The sequence below is a fragment of the Indicator indicator genome, chromosome 2 (genome assembly GCF_027791375.1).
Source record: "Indicator indicator isolate 239-I01 chromosome 2, UM_Iind_1.1, whole genome shotgun sequence".
Lineage (NCBI taxonomy): Eukaryota > Metazoa > Chordata > Aves > Piciformes > Indicatoridae > Indicator > Indicator indicator.
The window spans coordinates 23,529,545-23,551,545 of record NC_072011.1 but is presented as its reverse complement, the minus strand read 5'-3'; the positions used below and the strand labels follow the sequence as shown (position 1 = coordinate 23,551,545).

At 39.7% G+C, this 22,001-nt stretch overlaps 1 protein-coding gene across 1 annotated transcript in view; it reads left to right on the top strand.

Annotated features, from left to right (window-relative positions):
• Nucleotides 1–14,392: 14,392 nt before the first annotated feature.
• Nucleotides 14,393–22,001, top strand: part of UTRN (utrophin) — a 354,493-nt gene continuing 346,884 nt past the window's right edge. Inside the window, exon 1 of the mRNA XM_054393282.1 lies at nt 14,393–14,486. Coding sequence (XP_054249257.1) covers nt 14,393–14,486 — 94 coding nt within the window. The remainder of the gene's footprint in view (nt 14,487–22,001) is intronic.

Below are 22,001 nucleotides of genomic sequence, written 5' to 3'. Positions count from 1 at the left end.
CCTACCCTGACTTCCTGCTCCTTTCTCTGTTTTCTCACTGCAGATGTGGACTAATGCCTTCAACACTGAAAGAAGGTAGAGCTTTCAAAGATCAGTACATTCCTATAACTTGTTTTTTTGTTCTGGGTAGGTAGCTGTTACCTGTAACTAGCTGAGACAGAGGCAGCAAGATTTCTGCTAAGTGGCAGAAATGGCTCAAATAAAATACCAAATATGTTAGTCCAGGATAAGCAAGGTTATGGGTTGTACTCATACTGAAATTGTTTTACAAGTTGGGGAATGGTGCTGAGACAGATCCAGGTTTTGAAAAAAATGCGTTTCATGAGTTTCAGCCTTCAAGGAACAGCATTTAAAAAATTGCTCCTGTTTCTACTGCTCTCCCTCATAAAATAAATGGTAAAGTAAATAGAAATCTAATTGCACATCTCTAGCTTGAATGTTTCTTCCTCATGTACAAAAGCACAGCCACAAAACAAGGTAGTGTATTTTGCTTTTTTAAGAGATGGAATAAGATGCAATGGAGTTACGTTTTCTTTGTTATGTATGCTTAAAGATAAGAGAGACAGGGGTACATTTTAGATATGTATGCCTGTGTACATACAGTTCTATGTATGTATATATATTCTTCTTTCTGGGGCTTCCATTTGGAAATGGTGACATTCCCAAGAACTGAAGCAGCCCTTTGAAGTTCAGAATAATTATACAGTAGTATGTGGATCTAAGATGCTGGAAATTATCTTTAGTGAGGTGTTTCCAGTTGGTTGCTTGGGATACTGAATCCTTAGCTGGTACTAAAGCGCGTGTCTGTGCTTCTTCCATCATGTGCTGTAGTGGGAATTCTTGCAACCTGTCCTGAACCGCTGCCCCACCTACCAGTTGGTGGCAGAGTTAACTTTTCCACCTACAGCCTCAGTTGTGTCCATCTAGGAAGAGTGACTGGGAAGCAACTGCCAACGAGAGCATGTGTCTCTTGATTAAAGCTCTTGGGAGTGCATCATTAATGCAGTTGGACCACTTTTAGGGTATGGATTTGCCTCCTTGTCACAACCAGACTGTCTGGGGAGCTCCTAGGTCCTGGGGATATAGGAGATGTCTGTTGAAAACCTTGAATGACAACAATTAATAGAAATTTAGCCATTTGTAATTTTTTGTTTGTTTTGTTTGTTGTTGTTAAACCATCTGAAATTTGGAGTAAGAATTTCTGTATGCTGCCCTAAAATACTTTGATTTTTCTCCCCTCCCCCAACTTACCTTAGACATGAAAGGTAGATTTCTAGGTTGTAACTGGAATATTGTCCTCCAAAATGAAACATATCTTGCTTATTCACTTACTTTAAAAAGACAATACTGTAACTGATCTAAAGGTAAATCTTCAGAGTCATCTAGAATAAAACTCACAAGGCATGAGAGAGATTCAGAACAGAAGTGGCAGACAAAGGATGTTCTTACTGCTGAATGCTAGTTTCATGTGGTCAGAGGTTTCATATAGTAGGTACTGACAAGAAAGTGCATCACAAGCACCCCTCCATGGGATAATATTTATTGCCAGCTCTTTTCTGCTTTTCCTTCATCCCCAGCCCACTCCCTGCTCGTGGATGGCTTTGATATCTCAAATGAAAAGCAATCTCAAACACTTCCCAATAACTATTTATGGGTCTTGAGTTCAGCAGCTCTGCATGCTTGGTAAGGTTAATTCCCAAGGTTTCTCATGAATCTCTGCATTTTCTGATATCTATTAATTTCTCTGTTATATATGCAATGCCTGGACATTGGCATCTGTACTCTGGGGACGTGTGTAGATTCACTGCTTCCTTCCAGTGATGTGAGAGAAAAGCCAGTAATTGTTTATCTATTTGGTCCAAGATACACTGTCTCTTCTGATGATCAGAGTCTGAATTTGGAAAAGCCTAGCTGTATTTTCCTGTTCTTCTGTAAGTTTGTCTCCTCCTTCATCTGTGTACTTTCTTGTGTACGTGAATATGAAAGTTATTTGAAGTGCTCAACTGATGAGCATGGCTGGTGGTGATTTCATGAAGTTGATGGAAAATCTTAATTTCACTCTCAGCAAGAGCTCCCCACCCAGTTGAGAAGGGTTCTGCAGTTCTCCGCTGGGCTTGCTACTGAGTGTAGCTTTGTGAAATCAAAACTTAGAATGGCATGTACATGATGCTTAAAGGCTTCTTTGTGTTTTCTGTTTTCAGTGTATTTACCATTTGCCCAGCTTTTCAGATGATATAATTGTTTTGGGATTTTTCTTCTTCCATTTCCTGCATGCATTTTCATAAATCCTAGTCAGAGTTCTGGCAACAAATTGTTAATGCAAACATGAGACACACTGTTTTCCTAGTCTGCCTAGCTTCCACTTTGGTAATGGATTTTGTGTGTAGACACAAGGGTTGTATTTGTGTGGTGATCTCTCCCTCTCCCTTCTTCCTTGTCTATCATTTGCTGCTGTTTGTGAAGTTTGTTCTTTCCAGTGCCAGAAAGGGAGGAGAGACTGACTTGAGAGGGCTGAACTCTCTGCAGAGCTTAGTTGGAAGGTGCTTGGATATTACAGTGATGCTGTCTAGAAAAATCTTTTGATAAAGGGGATCTTGGCAATGCATGTTTTCTAACCTGGGTTGTGTTAAAACACTTGGCTTATTGCAAAAGAACTTTGGAGAACTTCTCTTCTGGTTGACAATGCTGTAACACTTCTGCTGCATTTCTATGAAGCTGTTGTGGATGAGAACATTATTTTGTACTTGCAATGTTTACCAAGCCTTTCTAATATTATCCTAATATATGTGTTAATTTTTTTTTCTCCCTAGGATGAGAGAGCAGTCCTTAGAGTGGAATTAAATATCTATTGAATGTTTTACAGATAATGAAGAAATCTTCTTGTAGCTGGCTATGCTTACAGAATATGGCCAGCATGCTGCATTGGGAACTTCTCTGGTAGAGTTGTTGAAGAAAATTAAATGAAAACTTCCTTATTTTTATAGTAATATTACCCATTAAGCCTAAGTATGAAGTTTGACTTTTTTTTTTGCCCCTTCAGAAAAAAAGCCTGACTGAGGCTGTGAAGCTTTTGATTCCCACCGGAGCCCTGTATAATTTCTGTAAGCTCTGAACTGGATTGGAAGTGCTCGCCTTTTCCTTAATTTGCACCTTTCAAGCCAAGCATGGTATTGATGATCCCTGTTTGAACCTCCTTGCTCCCCAGCAGCAGCAGAACTTGACCATGCCTTGTATCTTCCCAAATAAATCTCTAGGTTCTTCTGTTCTATACAGAAGGTGGGATTTAGGGGAGTGGAACACATACAGGTAATCTGGGACTTGGGGGAGGGGAAGACATACAAATAAGCTTCCTGGTTGGATGTCCTGTTCTCTGCTGCTTCACCATCCCAGGTGCTGGATTTTTGCATGCAAGAGACACAGTGGGGATCACACAACATTTATCTTCAGTGTCAGTAGCTTACTTCGCAGAGATTGTACTGGGATCCAATGAACTGCTCTGACTCACTGATTTATTTTATTTCATTTATTTATTTATTAATCCTACTCAGGGAGGTTCAAAAATCTGATTAGTACCTGTATATCTTTGGGGTAGAACAAGGTGAGGAACTTGAATTATGGTGGAAGAGGAGATACAAAATTACTGGTGTGATAGCATCTGATGGTGCTGCTCATGGGGGGAGTGAGTGAATGAACTGTCTTGTGACTTGATTTTGAGAGCTGATTATTCTCTTTTTTTTTCTTTCCTTAACAATAGTGAAGCTGTTGTTTATGGGAGGAGTAATCGAGTATATGAAGCAAAGTGGGGAGACAGATAGGTGGTGGAAAACAGCAGAGCTGAGAGCAGTTAATTGGATATGAAGTATTTAAGGTCAAAGTAGATTTCTAAAATCTGCTGGGTAATGCAGCTTCTTGACTCCTTGTGGTTTTTTGGCTGCATCTACACTGGAGTTAGTTGTCAATGACCCAAGACATTGCATACACTTAGTAGCACAAGTTTTACCAATGGTAAAAAATGTTACTGGTTTTTATGTTGAGTTACATCACACATAATTTAACTGCATCTGTGTGAAGTTCTGTTTCTGAACTTTGCTGCTCTTCTCCTAAGCTGCCCTGCTTATTTTGCAGTCTAAGCTGTAAAGGTCTTTATCACGAGGTTCTCCTTTTTGCTCCTAACATAGTTATGAAGATAATATGTAGTAGGAGTTTGACTTTTTTCTGTGGCTGATTTGAAGTATGTTTGGGATTAGAAAGGGATATTTTTTTGAGACAAACTTTTTCTGGGGAGTGGAATGTATAATAGCTCAGTGGTCTTAAAATCAAACAAAAGCACCTATAAGCAGACTAAAGAAAACAAAAAATGATTAATTGTAACATGATTAGCATGTAACGTGATAGAAGGTAAAAAACAAACCAAACCAACCACCAAACCCCCAAACAAACAAAAAAGAAAGCAGCAGTGAGCTTTGTATTATGTCATTCATAGAAACATTTGTGACAGTCTAACTGTGACAATACTACAGTTAGATAATAAATTATTGGTAACAAACACAATCTGATATCTGAGTATAGATGTTGCAGAGAGCTGTTTAAATCTAGGACAAGCTGAGGGCAGAGTTACAAAGAGCCTGGGGGCATCCACGCTTGTATTTGAGTGAATTACAGTTGCTGTACAACTTGTTTCAGTGTTTTGTTGTTGTTCTTCTCCTACATTATTTGGAGTCTTACAAACCTATAAAGACTAAAAAAAAAGTGTACCTCTAAACAAGCTTAATATAACTTGACACAGTGTTGGCTTTGTGAGTTAAGTGGCTTTTGCCTGTGTGTGTTGGCAGGCTTGCAGAGGAAAACGAGGCATGCTTCTCAGTGGCACCATGTTGCTGCTAAAGAACGAAGTTAACCTAGTATGAAAATAACCCTATGAGAAAATTTAGTCAATGCTTGGTAGCAGCAGCAAAAGCAAGCAGAGTATAGGAATGGTAAAACAAAGGAAGGAACAGGCTGGCAAACTCTGTGCAGTTGGGAATGCTTTGCTTTGTGTATGTGGCGTTGTAAAAGTCCATCTGGTGAATGAAGATAAAGCTCTAAACACACAGGGTATAGCATGGTGTTCCAGAATCTCAGTTTATTCACTTTGGCGTAAAAACTTTGAAGAAAAGTTACTTACACTACGTACACATGTACTAGCTATATGCATACTTCTAAAATACATCAGAACAGTAATTTTTCAGTCATCCTGGGGAGGGATAAGCTGCTTAAGAATTTGCCTCTTTGCCCTTAAATTGAAAAGCTTCAGCTTTTAAAATGTTTTTGTAAAAGTAACATGGAATTTTTTTGCCCTGTTATAAGATTGTTATTGTAAATGTCAGATGGCTTGATAACTGATAATACAAAAAGAGACTATGAATGAATAGCAGATAAGCTGCTGCTCAGACTGGGTGAGACTGTCCACCTGCTCCCACTTCAAGTTTAAGGTGTGGTGCTTCAGTAAGGTGAACAACAATGTTGTTAGTATAGTGTTTGCATCTGTTTTTAACCCTCAGCTTTAAAATAATCTAGTAAACATAAGTTGTTGGCATTAAATCTTTATATGGAAATGCTGTGCTGCATGTGTTGCATTGCAGTTACTGTGAAGCAGAAATTGTGTTTTGGGGTTCTATTTTTCTGTCTTGGGAACGTGTAATTTGCAGTCAGCCTTGCACAGGAAGACTTCTTGGAAGTTCCTACGGCCTGTATCTCTACTGTCACATGATTTAAGCTTTAAATTCAGCTAACACTCAGTTATGTTGGTGACAAGAGCTGTACTGTTGGTGGCAGTGCTGTCGGAGTTCATCAGTGTCCTTAGAGACATGCAGGTGGAGGTTTTGGGATGGGTACTGTGTGATTATAGGTTAACTTCTGTACCATGTATGCTGTCTTTGCTTAGAAGCTTTCTGGGAGTTTTATTATGATATCTTAGTGGGTGGCAGCATTTGAAGAATAAAAGAATGCAATCCTTCTGTCCAGTGGAGCTTTGGTAATTACTCCTCCGCACGCTTGAGCTTAAATAACTGAGCCCAGTGTTTTCGATTTGACCTGACAGAAGCCTGCAAAGAATACCCACAGAAAGCTTGCTGAAAAATTCTTGAAAACAAGTTAGGATATAAACATGTAACCTTTTGCTGGCTTGCAAAATTGAATCTGTTGCTGCCTCATAGTTACTTGCTGCTTCATAGTCCTGTTTGTACCATGTTTCAACTGATGGTACACGGTGGCAGCTTATGTGAGGTTTGCTTAGGTAGAGTGGAGCTGAGTGAGGTACCTGCTAACCCAGCTATTATGTAACCTCTTCAGCTGATGTGTGGACTGGGCTGGTCCCTAGCCTCTGCTTAAGTACTTGGGCACTTTGATCCCTAGCCACCTGCTTAAGGCAGGTGGCTTGAGATAGGGTGTTTTATTTGAGATAGGATGTGCACCTGTCTTTTCACTGCTGTCAGATCTCGGCTTATGACTGTGTGTGTACAGAGGGTGGGTTTGGGATTTTTGGTGTTCAGCTCTGTGGATCTCTTCTCTCTCTGTGTAACAATTCTGTTGTCCCATGTGCTTTGTCTCTTTTCCACACTCTTCTTCCCTAGTCATTTTGATACACAGAAATGCTAGCAGAGCTAGTTAAGCAGAAAGTTGTTAACTTAGCTGCCAAGGTCGGTGTGTTATCTTCAGCCAGAAGAGAAGAAGAAACAGCAGCCAGACAGCCCAGCAACTGCCCCCACTGCCGAACGCAGAATGTGCAGAGTGCCCGACTTTGTTTTGGGTAATAGTTCTTAAACATTTCTATCTATCCAATGGAAGTGTTTAGAACAATCAGTATTTTGCTTTCTTACACCCAATAGTGACTTATTTACATTCTTTCACTTTCTCTGTTCTGAACTTTGCAAGGAAAAATTAAAAAGACAGTTTCAAACCATCACAGGTATGGAGGCTCTGTGTTGCTGTAGCTGCTGTCCAATGGTTCTCTACCTCAAACTAGTTTAATAATCGGTTATTTTGCAGGTTCCAGTAGATTCAGTATTTAGAAAAGACATGGTTTTACCCCACTTTTTCCTCTGCGAGGGAGAAGAAAAAAGCCATCAATTTTAACAACTGTTTTAGTGATGTACTTGATTAAGTTACCTCTTCTTTCAGTTTTCACTTATTTAGTTAATTAATTATTCTCTGTATTACAGTCTTTGTAGAGTGTTACACCTACCAAAATGTCTGATGTTGGATTATCTGTTGAAATACACTCTGTGGCCTTGTTGCAGTCCTGACAACTTTATGCAACTCACAATTATTTGCAGTTTGTAGCTGCTAAAAGGAGATCCATGGCTAAAGGTTGTGAATTGGTGTGTAAACTTAACACTGAGTGCAATTGAATTGTTAGGACAAAATAGCAAGAGGTATAGTAAGTCTGCAGTTGGAGGCTTCAAAGAGGATTGAGGTTTTTTATTTCTTTTGATAGCGGGGTCTTTCATGGAAGTAAAACCTTGTACTGTGGCAGCAGAGTGGGTAATTTTAAGACGGGTTTTCTGTAGTGTCAAAAACATTGTGATGTGCCTTTGGCATCCTGCAGGAGAAGGAGTGATGCAGCACCTGCTCCCATCAGGATAGGCAGTGCGTGGCCCCAAGGGCTGCAGCACGGCTCCAGGACCCTGGCCTGAGTGTGTCACCCCGGCTGTGTACTGGGTCCTGCATTCCCAGCGCAGCCTTCCTGTGCTGGGCTGTGTAGGCGTGTTGCATATGTTGGTTGGTTGATTGTTGGTTTTGGTTTGGGTGTTGGTGGTTTTATTTTTTTATTCCCATAATAGCAATGCTATTTTGGAAAGGGGTTGCTTGCAATGGGTCTTGGGGAGGAGACAATTTTATCATTTGGGGAATGGAGAGTTTAACTGGAGATGCATTTGTGCTGGACGTGTAACTCTGTCCTTTCTCTGTAATTGCTGCATTTAGTCTTAAAAGACTTAACTCCAGTCAGCACAAATGAGTTGAACTTCTCACATGTATTGGTCAAAATGTGCTAGGGAAAAAGCTGCTTGCAGGAAGGCTCTCCTGAAGCTGCCTGCAGCCAGCTATATAAACATAAGGAACAGAATTTCTATTTTTACTTATCTATGTATTTATTTATTTATTTACTTTTAGGATGTCTCTGGCAGTTTCTTACTGACCTCTAGCTTTCTGGACTAGGAAAAGAGATTACTTAGCTTAAGTGGCTCTCTACACTATTCTTGCAGTTCAAGAAAGGAATGGGTAGAATTGTAGGCTTTCTGCAGTTCCTTCTTTTCCTGGTGAGCAAAACTCCACATCCCCAGCATGGTGACTATAGGAAGCCCAAAGGACTTCATTAACAGCTCCTGCAGAAGGCAGAGATCTGCACAATGATGTCTCTCCCTTTGCCCTCTGTGCCTTTTTGTTTTGGAAAAGAATGAATAAACTACATGGCAAGAGAAGTAGACTGGGTGGGAGAAATGTAATGCTGATTTAAAAAAATACTGTTAATAAATATGCATACTTGTGCAGGTCAGTGGCAGCACACAGTGTGTGCTCTAAATAATAGAGCTGAAGATTTAATGTCTTGGAGGGTGCTGTGTGATCATCCATGCATCATTGCTGGCCATTGAAAAAGAAAGCAAACTTCTAGGTGTTTGAAGTTGTTGGCACTTTGCTAGCCACTAATGCCTCAGTCATTGCTGACTTCACCACTGTTGATGTGCCTGTGATAAATTTAACTGTGATTATTTCCCCTCCTTCTTCTCCAATTGTAGCAGGTGAGGGTTTTAGCTTTCAGATGAAGGTCGTGGTTGCAGCACTAGGTGTGATGTAGGCATTCTTAGTGAAGACCTGAAACTTTGGCAAGCAGAGGGCCATGGGCTTGGTCTAGAGCTGCTCTCCAGGCTTCCTTGTGCACTGTCTCTCCCCTCTGCCCAGCCTGGGGCCAACCCTTATGCGTCTATGTGGCCCTGCTTGGTCTGCTCAGGGAGAGATGGGAGGATTGGCTGCTCCTGTCAGCTAAGTAGTATCTGTGAGTGTGTATATATAGTGTGTGTATGTATGTGTATAGAGAGTGGCTAGGTACCATTTTGTGGTACCTAAAATTAGAAGGTGGTTAGTACTTTGCTGCTGTAGCTGCTGGGCAGGGAGGAGGAAGAGAATCCTTCCCTGCAGATGTCTCCTGTAGGGCTCTGAGTATTTGATGTATTGACATAAAGTCTTCAGAGCACACTGCATTGTTCTGTTGTGTACCTCGCCTGAGTTTGTTAGCAGAAGTACACTAACAAACATAAGCTAGAATGGATACCTATAGAAGTGTGCTCAAAATTAAATTGACCTACATAGATAGATGCAGTTAAGAATGAAATCTTATACATTTCTTATTCCTCCCACCTATGTCTTCTAGTTTGAGAAGAATGTGTCAGAAGATACGTTCTAAGGAAAAAAATCCCTGTGCAATTCAGAAGGAAGCTTTCAGATGTTTCTATTCTTGGAGGCACAAACTGATTCTTTACAAGATGGGTGACAGGAAAAGGTACAAGTAAATTGTTATGCATGTGCTTGCCGAAGTCATTGCTCATGAAGCTTTGGATTGAACCCTGGTACGTGGAGGGCAGTGGAGTGAGATGTGTTTTGAAGGCAGAGGTTTTTTTGTTTGGTTGGTTGGGTTTTTTTTCCAGCAGTTTGTGATGATGCAGGGTGTGCTGAGGGCAGTGCTCTGTCCTGGGTGAGGTTGCCTAACAGCAGCAATCAAGCCACTTGGCTGCTGGGCTGAGCCCAGGCTTCCCCGTCTGTGTCACTGCAGCAAGGCAATGACTGTTTCTAGGGCAAGTGATTTTTGAGAAGTGTAAATCACTAGGATGGCAGCTTGGGAGGGGTCAGGGTGGCAGAAGAGATTGCCCCTCTCCTGTGCTTGGGCTTGCATGCTGCTGCTTGGGGCTCAAAGCAGGGCTCCTGCTGGAAAAGGCATTATACCTCGGCACAGAAGCATGGAAGTGTGAAACCATTTATGCATATGCACCTACCCTAGATTGATTTGGATTGGTTTGTTTCAGAAGATGGGCTCAGTCTCTTAAATGAGAAATAAAATGCAGAAGATTCCAACATCTCCTATGGATCTGCTGTCATTCTTCTGGCCTGCTGGAAACAGGTGGCCTAGGGCATTTATTTGAAAGGAGGCTGCTGGTCGTGTCTTTTGTGTTTCATAGGTACAATCATAATGTAAACAACACTTCTGGAAGGATAACAGAATAATGTGCTCCACACAGTTTTCTCTTGTCTTGTAACCCCCCCCCCCCATCCTCCCCAAGAGGGACTTTGAAGAAGTGTAATTAAACTTGTGGCTTATTGAAAGACGTCACAATTTGTTCTCTGTGGTTGCTGATGTTATTTCTTTTGCAGGATGAGTCAGTTGGTTATTTAGAGCAGCCACAGATACGCTGTTTTACCAGAATGTGTGTCAAGTGCAGCATGACTGAAGCGCTGCTGCATACTGGAAGGGTTTGGAGTTGGAACTGCCTGTGTGAGCACTGAAAGTGTGTCTGGGTGTTATCTGTACTGTAGTGCTCCAACATCTGCCATACTCAAAACTGTGCTCTTTTTCTGCAGTATCAGGGCAGTTACTGTACTGCTAATTCCTTTTTCAGGAGAATGTTTTATGCTGATGGAGGTTTCAACGGAAATTCTAAAAACTGAAGTTGCTATTGGTTTCCTGGAGGTAGGGGTTAAACTAATGACCAGTTTCCATCAAAATGCAACAGGCACTTGGGACATTACTTTCTGTTGAAGTTGCTGTTGTTGCATTTCAGTATGCTTGTCCTTAACATTGCCCTTGAAGTTATTGTTTGCCTGCTCAAGCAGGTGTTGTGTGGTCAAAACATGTCTGTCAGGCCAGCAAAGAAAAAAAATGTTCTTTGTATGTGTGTGATGGAAAAAGAAGGTGACAGAAGAATTCTATATCTCCTTGTTCTGCTTGCATAAGAAATCCTCAGGATTGGTGTTTTTTTTTTTTCTCCTCTATAAAACAAGTCTTTCTCTACCTACTTGTTTGGGAGATTGGAAGTTCAGAACAGGGTAAACTAGGGGTTACTTGAAACCAAGCTAGAAGGAGGAGGCTATGAAAAAGAAGCCAGTTTCCTCTTCTCAGAGTCAAAGCATTCAAGGCTCTTGGAAGGTTCCCAGAAGGCAAAGAAGAAATGGAAACCAATCCCATTTAGACTACCTTGCATACAGGGGATTTTCATAATTAAAGGATGTTGCCCTCCACTCCCATTGTTGTTTGCCTCTGTGAACTTTAATTTTACTTTAAGCCCAGTGCTGACTTCATACATGCTGGGGCTGTGATAGAGAAGTGTTCTGAAGTATTTATGAGCTCACCTCCAAATGAACGGAAGCAGTTCTCTGTTTTTTGTTTATTTCCCCACCACTTTTTGCCTTTTCCCTCACCTCTATCCTTTTATTTTTTTTTCTCCACTTTCCTATTCCATGCTGTGGGCTGAGCTATTGATGGGTAGTGTTTCATATACAAAGTGTGGCATTAGGACTGAGTTGCCATTTAAGTTTCAGTCCGTCTGAAAACTGTTAATTTGTTATGCATTGAGCCTAGCCTTGGTCTTTTCCATGCTTGTAATACATGGACAAGCATGAAACCCTGTCATGTCTACTTACTAGACTTCTACTTAGGCTTCACTCCACTTCTGTCTTCCCACTGTAGTTTCAGCTAGTCTGTTTGGCTGGTCTTTTTTATCTTACATGAGGATAAGAAGACTAGGCAGCCAGCCAGCTGCTGTTGAACTATAATAGGGGCAGTGGTATGTACAAAATTTGATTACTGCTGTCAACACCAGAGTGAATAAAAGAGAACACATGCTCCAGTCAGCTGCTAAATAAATGGCCTGTTGAATTCAGTAGTAGCAGGAATAGGAACATCTTCTCCTAATGAATGAAGTGGTTTATGGGTAGAGTGCTAATATGTTGAACTCCTGAGTTTGTTTAAAAAAGAAAAAAAATCTCCTTTTGTGAACTTCAAAGATTACTTCCCCCCAAAGCTTCCATATCTCACTTGTATATCAGCTCCTGTGGTTAATACATGGATTTCACATCCAGCGCTTCACATTTTGGCAGAGGCCATAGTTCCACTTTAAAAATTTAGCTTAAATAAATATTCCTTCTTTCCTAAAGCTGACTTTTTTGCAGATAGATTCTGACATGAAACTAATGTAAACAATTATATCTCCATTTAGACAAGAGATGCACTATGTTTAAATTAAAACCAAACAAGGTCCTCCTTTAAGTTAATAAATATTCATAGTGGATAATCTTAATGAAATGTTGGATTTTTTTAAGTAAAACTTCCTGATAGGTAAAAGTAGTTTCTCTTATGTACATGATGTAGTTGCTGAAGGTAGGCAGCGCTTAAGAGCTGAGGTTCTCCAGAAACTTTCTTGTAAATGAGTGATTTCCCTCAGCCTAATATCTTCATGTTGAAGTTCAAGAGACTGATGGAGGCTCAGAGAGACTGGTGTTTCTCTAACTGCTTTCCATGACTACATGTCCTTTCTTTATTGAGGACTTGGAAACCCAGAAGTGTTGTTCCAAACTAGCTGACTCCTGAAATGTGTATGTGTCCTTTAGTCTTGGCAAGTGTCTGATGAAGAGAGTATAAATTCATTTGTGCATGGGCCTTAGTTTGGAGTGTCAGGGACCAAGGTGAGGTATTGAATCAACAGGAAAGCTCTTATGGACTCCAGACCAATCTTGTCAAGACCTGAAAAAAGGAAGTTCAGTTCAGGTGCTCTTGGTATGACTTCTGGTGTCTGTGCATGGCTGCCCTCTAGTAGTCATCCTGTGCTTGGTAGAGTTTGCAGTATCTTGTTGGTTTGTGCTTGTGAAGTGTTTGGTGCAGTAAGGTTTATATTTGTATTTGCTATGGCAAAATACATCACGATTGTTTATTTCCAAAATAGGAATCCTAGCTTTAAAACTTTATTACTGTTCACCCCTGCTCTTGTTTGGGTAGCCCACAGAAATATTTGGATACAAATGTCTGATTTAGTGCTCCAAATGTATGGTTGTCTTTATTCACAGAAACAAAACTCCTTTTGTGTTCATATATCAGGCTCTAACTTAGAGGAATCCTGAAATCTGGGAAAAAAACCCAACTCACTAAGTAAGACCAACTCCTGCCCCCCCAGTAAAAAAAAAAAGTTATCTTGATCTTTCCCCACGCCCAATAGTGACTGTCTGGCAAGTGACTCAGTAAACTGTCCCAACAAAATATTAATGAAAAGATGAGAGCTGTATTAGAAAAATTGTCTGGTAGCATAATACAATGAGACAGACAAATCAAGTGACATTTGCCTTTCTCTTTTTGAAACCACTTCTCCTGTGTACACCTCCTCTCTGATTCCAGTGCCTTTACTTCTGTGTTGCAGTTTGAGTCCTCATGCATTGCTTTTTCACAACTATTGAACAGTTCGATATCTCAAAGCTTGTAATCTGGAATTGCACATCTTCCATAACTACAGAATTCTAAGCCCTCTCAATTCTTTTATAAAGTTGGCAACAGGATGTGAAGGCTGAGGGACTGAATTTACCTTCTGTATCAGTGGTAAATACTGTTTAAAGGCCCACTTGGGAAATAACTCTGATGCTGTCATAGCCTTGCATTAACCTTTTGCTTTTCTGGCTGTGGTTGGTCTTGTTTGGAATTACTGAATAGTGGAAAAGACATGCCTAAAGAGAGTTTGATTTTTGCCATGGAGGTGTATTTGTAGAATTGCCTTTTATGCTGAAATCCTTTTGTTGTGCTCTTTGTAAAAGTCATTAAAAGATGTGGGGCCACCTTGCAGAGTTGTTCTGGTTTCATATTCTATTGAATAGATGGGAAAAAAGTGTTATGGCAATACTGTAAGCTTTTTGCAAAGTAAATGCTAAGAATACTTGTGATTTTAAACATGAGTATGTTGTTTAAACAGCTGACTTGAACAGAAAAGGAAAATTGTCACTTTTTCTTGTTTTCTATACATAAATCTTTAACTTGCTGATGCTTTGAAAGCTGGAGTCTACTGTTTTCTTAAGGAGTAGCAGCTCAGTGTCAGTGAATCTGTGTTGGGTTTTTTTTGGGTTTTTTTTGTTTGTTTGTTTTTAAACAAAATCCCCAAACCAACCCAAATCTCAATTAGCTTGACAGCATGTTTTAACATGCAGTGTTTTAAAGGGTTTGTTTCCTGAATGGTGTTATCAGTCATCATGTGGCTAAATGTATCGAACCCTCTGAGGAAGAGCAGTGCTTCCTTCCCTCTTGAATCCCAGCATGCAGTTCTTGTGTGGGTACTAGTGTCTACTTCCTCTGTATCTTCACTTTCCTGTTTTTCAAAAAGTGAGCTTGATCATGAGCATTCAAACAGCCAAAAAAGTCATGTGGAAAAAGTACAAGGTTGCTGTGCCTCGGGACACTGACAGGCAGACCTGTTACCCTCTGCTGGGTGAGTGCATGCTTATCTGTTTTCAAGACTGTGGTGGATGCAAGGATTCAGCCATGTGTGTCTGATTTTATCTCTACACCTGATGCAAGCTTGTTTTCTTAACTTTGTTCAAATTTACTAACTCTAACAGGAGCGGGTTGTGGAAAGCATGGCAGGAAACCGTCCAGGGAAAGGCTGTTTTCTGTGGCGCTGCTCCATTGTAAGTGCTGTGCTAGCCCTGGCTGTGCCACACCTGCAGCTGCAGGATCATCTTGGTAATGCTTGTGTTGAAGGCTTACCTTTAACCTGTAACTTGTTAATTTTTTCGTGGAGCAAAGTTTATGTTCTGTCTGAAAGTTTCAATGCCCCCAGTTTTCTTAAACTAGCCATTAAGTTATGATGATACCAGTATTTGGTTGTCTTTTGGTTCTCTGCAGTTCTGTGTGTTCTGGGTCTTTTGAATGCCCATATTTGTAGCAGTGCCTTCGCCCCTCACATTTTCTCCCTAATCACAACCTTGGGGGTATCTCCAGGGTGCAAGTTTTCATGTAATTTAGAAAGAAAGTGTTTTGGGGAAGGGTGCTTTGCAGAAGAAATTGGGAATATTTCTCTTTCATTTTCTTGTTGCCATGCTTTCCTACCCATTTCAATTGAAATACCATGGATCAGCTATTCTGTTTTGTGACCAGGGCCAAAGAATACAAATTGGCATGAAAAATGCATTTTGAGGATTTCTAGTACCTGTGAATATGCTGTTTAGGTACAGTAACTGATAGATAGGAGCTAATTATGTTGTAGCTCGGTGTCAGAACTTCATCAGTGTGGAACCTGCTGATCAATAGAGAAACAAGTCCATTTGAATAGGCTTTTGATATGATTTTTTTGGTACAAAAACTAGAGTCTGAGTATGGGTTTCTAGAAAGACAAATCTTCTTCAGATGTCGCAGTGTAATGGCTAACTTTAGAAAAAAGGATGGGCTGGGACTCTGATCTCACGTATGTTTGCTTCTAGAACAATGAGTTGGATTTGGATACATGCCAGTTTAGCAGAGAGTAGAAACTTTTCCTTTCTGGCTCAGTCCAAACTCTGCTAAAACTGACAGAAATGTCAAGAAGACTCAGTAATGTGAGTGGAGTTGCTTTTGTCTCCAAACTAAGGCCCATGCACTAAGTTACAGGTCAGAGTTCTTTGAAATCTACGTGTATTCAATCTGCCAGTGAGGTACAGCTGCAGTGGATCACCCTTGGAAAGTTAAAAGCAGGAGTTTTTAGCCTGGACCTTTGTTTAGGGTAAATGTTTGTTCTGGCTCTGTTTGTATTGTTGTGTAAGCTTTTTAGAACTATTTCTTGGATTTCTTTCTTTCTTCTGTTGTCATTGAATTTTTAGGAGAGGCATAAACTTGAGGCAAGTGTTATAACCAGCCAGCCATACAATTAACTGATGAACACTGCAGTTGTGAAACTTCTAAAATATTAGTGTAAGGGATAGTGGAGGGCAGGGGTGTGCATGTGTGAATGTAAGTGATTTAGTTTAGGCAAAGCCAAAATGGTTAAGACTCTTCTGTCATCTGAACGCTAAACAACACGAGCATGTTTAAGTCAGATTGGTTTATGGCTTGAAACATATGAAAGAACAGTGGGATATCCTCCTTTAGAAATGTCTAATCTCTTTTAACAACCTTTTAAGCTCTCAACTAAGTGATAGGTGCTGGGAGCATGGTGACACCAGTAGGCTGTATGGTGCCAAACTGGAACCAAAGCTGGCTCTTTATCTGGGAGGGAAGGGAAAAAAAGAGATCTTATACTTCAGCTTTTCAAATGAATGGGTTTATTGCTGTTACATGTCTTGTGAGATAATTTATATTTTTCCGTGAAAATTTATGAAACTCTTCAAGGAAACCTTTTTGGGCTATTTTGTATTTATATGTATGTACACACATATACTCTACTGGTGTAGCAGTATTTGATGATTATGAAAAATTCCTTTTTCCCTGCCTCATTACCCAGATGGATGTTGTCCTGTCATTTGGAGATAGGTTTGTTTGTCCTGTATTAAGGAGGTAGAAAAAAGATGTCAGCTCTGTGAGACCTTTTGAAAGGGGTTGCCCCATGCCACCATTTCTATAAAATTTCAATTCTTGAAGCCAGTAAAGCTCTCTGCAGTAAATGAATAATCTCTGTTAGCATCTTAATAATGTGCCACTATGTTTTTATTCTTAGTGCAGTTCTCCCCAGAAGCAAGAGACGTCCATTTAATTTTTACTGCTTGAAAGAATTGTTGTTAGTGCCTACCCCTGTGATTAAAAGAAATGTTTTGGTGGGGATTTGTTTGTTTGTTTGTTGTTTTTTGTTTTTTTAATATATCATAGTAGGAAATAATGGCAGCAACATGACTGAGGCATTTTGCAAACTGATAATTGGAGAGTATCATTTGAAATTCTTGAAACTTATGAAACTGCACTTCTATTACTATTTGGATCTCATAGCATCCCTTTGGAAATCCTAGGAGCACTATCCTACAAATGAAAGGCTTCCTTTCAGGTGGGAAGGAATTATCTCTGTTCCCACAAGATCTATGCACTGATAGCTGCTTGAAATTAATTGTGAGACCACATGCTGTTACGATTGTGAAGATACTTACTAAATTGTTCATCTTGCTCTAAGCCTTAGGATGGTTAGCTTGCTTAATAGAGCTGTGCTGGACCTCAAATCTGTTTGATTTGAAACAACTCTCACATTTAAACACATGAAAATAGTATATTTGGAAGCAGGTGTTGAAGGATGTGTTATGAAATACAGCATAGGTGTAGGTGAAATGCATAAGAACAGATTACATAGTAAGGACATTGTATTACATAATTGCTGTTTGGGTCTTCACGTGAACTGATTTTCAGGCTCTAAAAGACTGTTGGATTGTTTTAATTTTTTAATTTATTTTATTTTTCAGCTCTTCCTATATATATTAAATTATTAAAGGCACATACCTACTGAAAAGCTAGAAAGTATTTTTCTGTTGTCTTATAGTAAAAGTCTCTTTTGTAAACTGTAGGGTAGTGTTTTGGTGCTGAGTGCAGTTCTTGCCTTTCTGTATTGTGTTGGACAGAGCGGTGCCCATGACTCACTTCTGCTGTATGGAGAAACTCTGTTCCCCTGGGCAATGAATAATCTGCTGCTGGGTTCACTTTTATGTTTTCACTAAAATGTTCTGACCCTTAACTGGAGAGTTCCATATGCTTCCTGCCCTGTTCCCTGATGAATAGAGCAGGAATTGGCAGCAGTATGGTCTGCTATGTGACCTAATTTGTGTGGCGTCTGGGTGGAGTGTGCTCTAATCTTCACTTAGCAAGCGGCTGAGAGTGAATTGCAGTAAACTCCTCTGCTGATCCTTCCACTGGGTGAAGGAGGGCACTTGGGCCACAAGGGAAGGAGACACCTTGTACTCTGACACTCGTTACATGCTGAAGTGAATTTCTGTGTAAGCGTTCAGAAAAGCACTGAACAAATGGTTCAAGAATTCTTTGCAGAAATTTGGAAATGTGGTGGCGGACTTCTGTGCTGTGCAGGGTGACTGTCAACAGCTTTCCCTTGTGTCTGCCTGGATCAAACCTGGCATACAACAGTGTGCACTGACAGCTTTCTGTAATACTTGACAGCTAAAGGAGAGTTTAGTATCACTTGTGCAGAGGTGAGCAGGGTAGCTGTATTTGTCTGGCTAAATATCCCTCCAGTGTGAATTTTGTCCTGCAGTTATGAAATAGCTCCCTTAATTGAGGAAAAAATATTGTTCAGGCTTGCTTAACTGTCCTGGGTCTGATTAACTTGAAATGAGGGCTTGAGATACGCTAATTTATAGCTGTGTAGAAATGCAGTGTTCAGTTGCATGCTTGGTATGTAAAAGAAGGCTGGGCAGGTAAGTGAACCATGACCATGTTGAAGATCATGTATTTCCCATTGTTCTGGTAAACTGGCTGAAAGGAGGGATTCATCAAGTTGTTTAGGTAAAAGGCTAACTTTTAAAAGAAATAGTGTGTGATGTCCAGGCAAATCTTGTCCTTGCCTGTCCCCATCTTGTACTGGTTACTGTTTCCAGCCCAGTGCATGTGCGGTTGTGGGGTGTCCCACGACAGCGAGGCTTTAGGACTGCCTGCTTTGGGTTGAAAGACAGCATCTTCCTGGGTTTCCTGAGCTGGTAACACGGAGCCAGCAGATTCAGTTGGCTAAATCCATGACATTATCACTTTTTTTTCTCTCAGTTACGCTTTTTGCCTGCTTGAATTGTACAGCTCAGTCGTTTTAAGCTTCAGATTATTTTAAAAGGTTCTTAGCTGATTTAATACCTTGTAATGCAAAGCGTTTTAAAAGCAATTCATGAAACACTCTGTGTGTATCATTGAAATTAACTTTTGCTCCCAGCTCAGCTATAGTAAAATCTGTATTTCCTTGGCCTGTGTGACCTAAGTGTTTTTATATATAAGGAAAACATTTATTTCCACCACTGCTTTTAAGGTAGCAAAGAGTTATCCTGAAAGCAGAACAGATGCCCTCTAAAGTCACACTTTTTTTCTCTTGTATGTACAGTCCCTATTCAGATATTTGTCAAATTTCTTTCAGGCACATATTGTTCTCACGATTATGTTCATTTTAGTTGCTGAAATAAATGTAAACTTGGAACTGAATATTTGAAAACTAATTTGTATAAATAGCATCTTTGTTCTTCTATTTTCTGTAATTTAAACCTTGCATTTACATTTTTTTTACCAAATAATTTGTTACTAATTCTTTAAATCTCAACTTGCTGATGATGATAATTTGAGTTTCTTAGCACTGTGTAAACAAAAGGCAGAAATGCTGTCACCTGATGTCTCACCCTCATTCTTTTATCTGTTGTCATGAAACCTCATGGGGGGCATTCCTTATCTAATCTATAAGCAGTAACTCCAGTAGCTTTAAAAAAAAGATTCCAAGTGTGGGTTTTACACAAGTAACTTTCTGGGGGACATGCCTCAACTTTTTGTATAGTAGTCTTGAATATATGTAGTTTCCTACAACGATCAAGTGAATTTCTCAGTTTAATAAAAATGAAAGAAAATATTGCTGATTAACTTCAATATCAAATTATGACTTACTCATAGTGTATTTTGCTATAGTAAGCAAGCAGTAAATGTACTGGCAAATCAAATGGAAGCCAGTATTTTATCCTTTTTTGCTTTTGACCTGTGGACAGAACTGATTATACAAGTTAATGTTAGCAGCCAGAACTGCAAGTGCTAATACTTAGGATTAAACCAATTGCAGTATATCTTCCTGTGTGTTTAGTTAATCTTGATGTAGTTTAGCTCTTGTCTTTAATGTAGTCAAATGGTATGTTCTTGAAAAGAATTGGTCAGTTTGGTGTTCCAACTTTAATTCATAGTGCCAGATGCTTTTGAATCTGAGTAATGTAACAGTGACTAAAGGGGAAAAAGTGCTTGTTTTAACCAAGTAACTTTATTGATTTTGCTATTGAAAGAGAAAGCAAAATACTACTGACAATGCAAGATACGTTTTCGTTCTGAGATACTTCATTTTGGCAATAAATTGATGCAAGAAAAAGGTGTCATTTAATTCATTGTTAGAATCAGATGATTTATGAGTGATGGTGTGCAGTACTGTAATAAATTTTTATTGTGTAGAGCATTCTTTTCCCCGCCTTTTTTAAAATTTTTAGTGGTTTGTTGTGGGTGTTTAATTTTTTTTTTTAATAGCAATAAAAACAGCTTCAAGAGTTTGCCCTCAGGAGTTGAGCTGGAATTGTTTTATGGCCAAGTAAACTAGTTTGCTATCTTACCTTATTCCTCCCCGAGCTAAGGGGAAGAATTTTTCTGTATACATTGCAGTGTGCTTTACTGCAGTTAATAGGGTATTTATTGACTACAGAGAAGATTTGCTGTTCAGTCCCTGTGGTGGGTTGACATTGGTGGCTGCCAGATGCCCACCCAACTGATACTTCACTCTGTCTTTAACTGGACAAGGGGAGAAATTAAGATGGAAAAGCTCATAGGTTGAGATACGGACAGGGGTATTGCTCACCAGTTTCAATCGTGGTCAGTGCAGACTTGAGTGGAGAAAGAATTTAATTTATTGATAATTAGGATAGCTGAAAACAAAGACAGAAATTAAAACACCTCCTTAACTCTTTCCTACTTCCCAGGCTCAACTTCACTTGTTCATTGCCAGGTCCTTGCTGTCCTCACCCACTGGGAATGAAAAAGCATGCTTATTTAAATTATATCCTTGTATAAAATAGAGTTTTGTTTGAGAAAAGCTGGCTTGTCTTTGCAGACATGTGCAATCAACCCTAAACAAGAGCATGAGCTTAAAAACCTATGGTTTAGAAATTTCCAGATGGTAAAAGTGGACTCCTGGTTTAATGCAAACCTAAGTATATTTAAAAATATTCAAAATACGACTTAGCAAATAAACTAATGCTTGTGGGAGCAAGGTTTGGCTGACAGTGTTTCCTTCTACCTTCCATTATGTTGTGTGACTCTAAAACCCACACTAATGAAACCTGTATTGAGAAGAGCAGACTTAGATTCAGTATTTGCAGCCTCTTGGAAATAATCCTGATCAGCTGCTTAGCAGCTGCAATGTTTTGCTGGTCTGTTTGTAAACACTACTCCTGTTTTTAATGGCATCGCCTGAAGTATCCTGCAGGAGCAGAATGACTGGTTTACAGCCAGCATAAGTGGAAGTGGTGGATGCTTTCTAGCCCCTTTTGGATCAAGTCCTGGCATAGTGTTCCTTACTCCTGGATGCTGCCCTGTCACTTGACCCTCTGCCGCAGCTTGCATGAAACTGCATGCCTTGAAAGGGTCACTTTCCAGAGTAAATGAGGGTGAGCCAGGTGATAGCAGTGAAACTTGCATGTTCTAGTAGAGGTCCTAGTGAATATCCTTGACCATTATATGCAGTGGAGTCACCACAGGTAAATAATTAGCTATTGTTTTGAGAATGTTAAGTTACTCTATCTGTAAGATAGGAGAATATTTGGCTAGCCTAAAAGTAATCAATCTAGCCATTTGGAAAAGAAAACAAAACACAACCCAATACCAAAACCAAACAACAACTCAACTTACCTGAGTGGGTACACATTATCAATGTCTGGAGGAACTAGGAAAATAAGTATTCATCAGTTCATTAGTTTAGCAAGATGTTGTACCACAGCCACTGCTTTCAGTTCAACTAAAAATCAGATGTGGCAGTATGAATAAATAAATCTGTAGCAATCTTATTTTTCATAGTGTGGACTATGGGAGTAAAGACAAAGTTGATGATAGATTTGGTGAAATTTCCTGTAAAATGTCTCAACCTGCAAAGCCACAGGTGTGGGAAACACTTTACTGGCTTAATAGCAGCTCCTGGAGATTTTTGAGACAACTAGATTATGTCTGATTAACTTGTTTTATTATTGACTGCTTTGCAGTGGAATAATGCTCTCATATCTAATAAATCACAGAAAATTTTATTCCTGTTTCTCTGTATTTTTATTTTCCT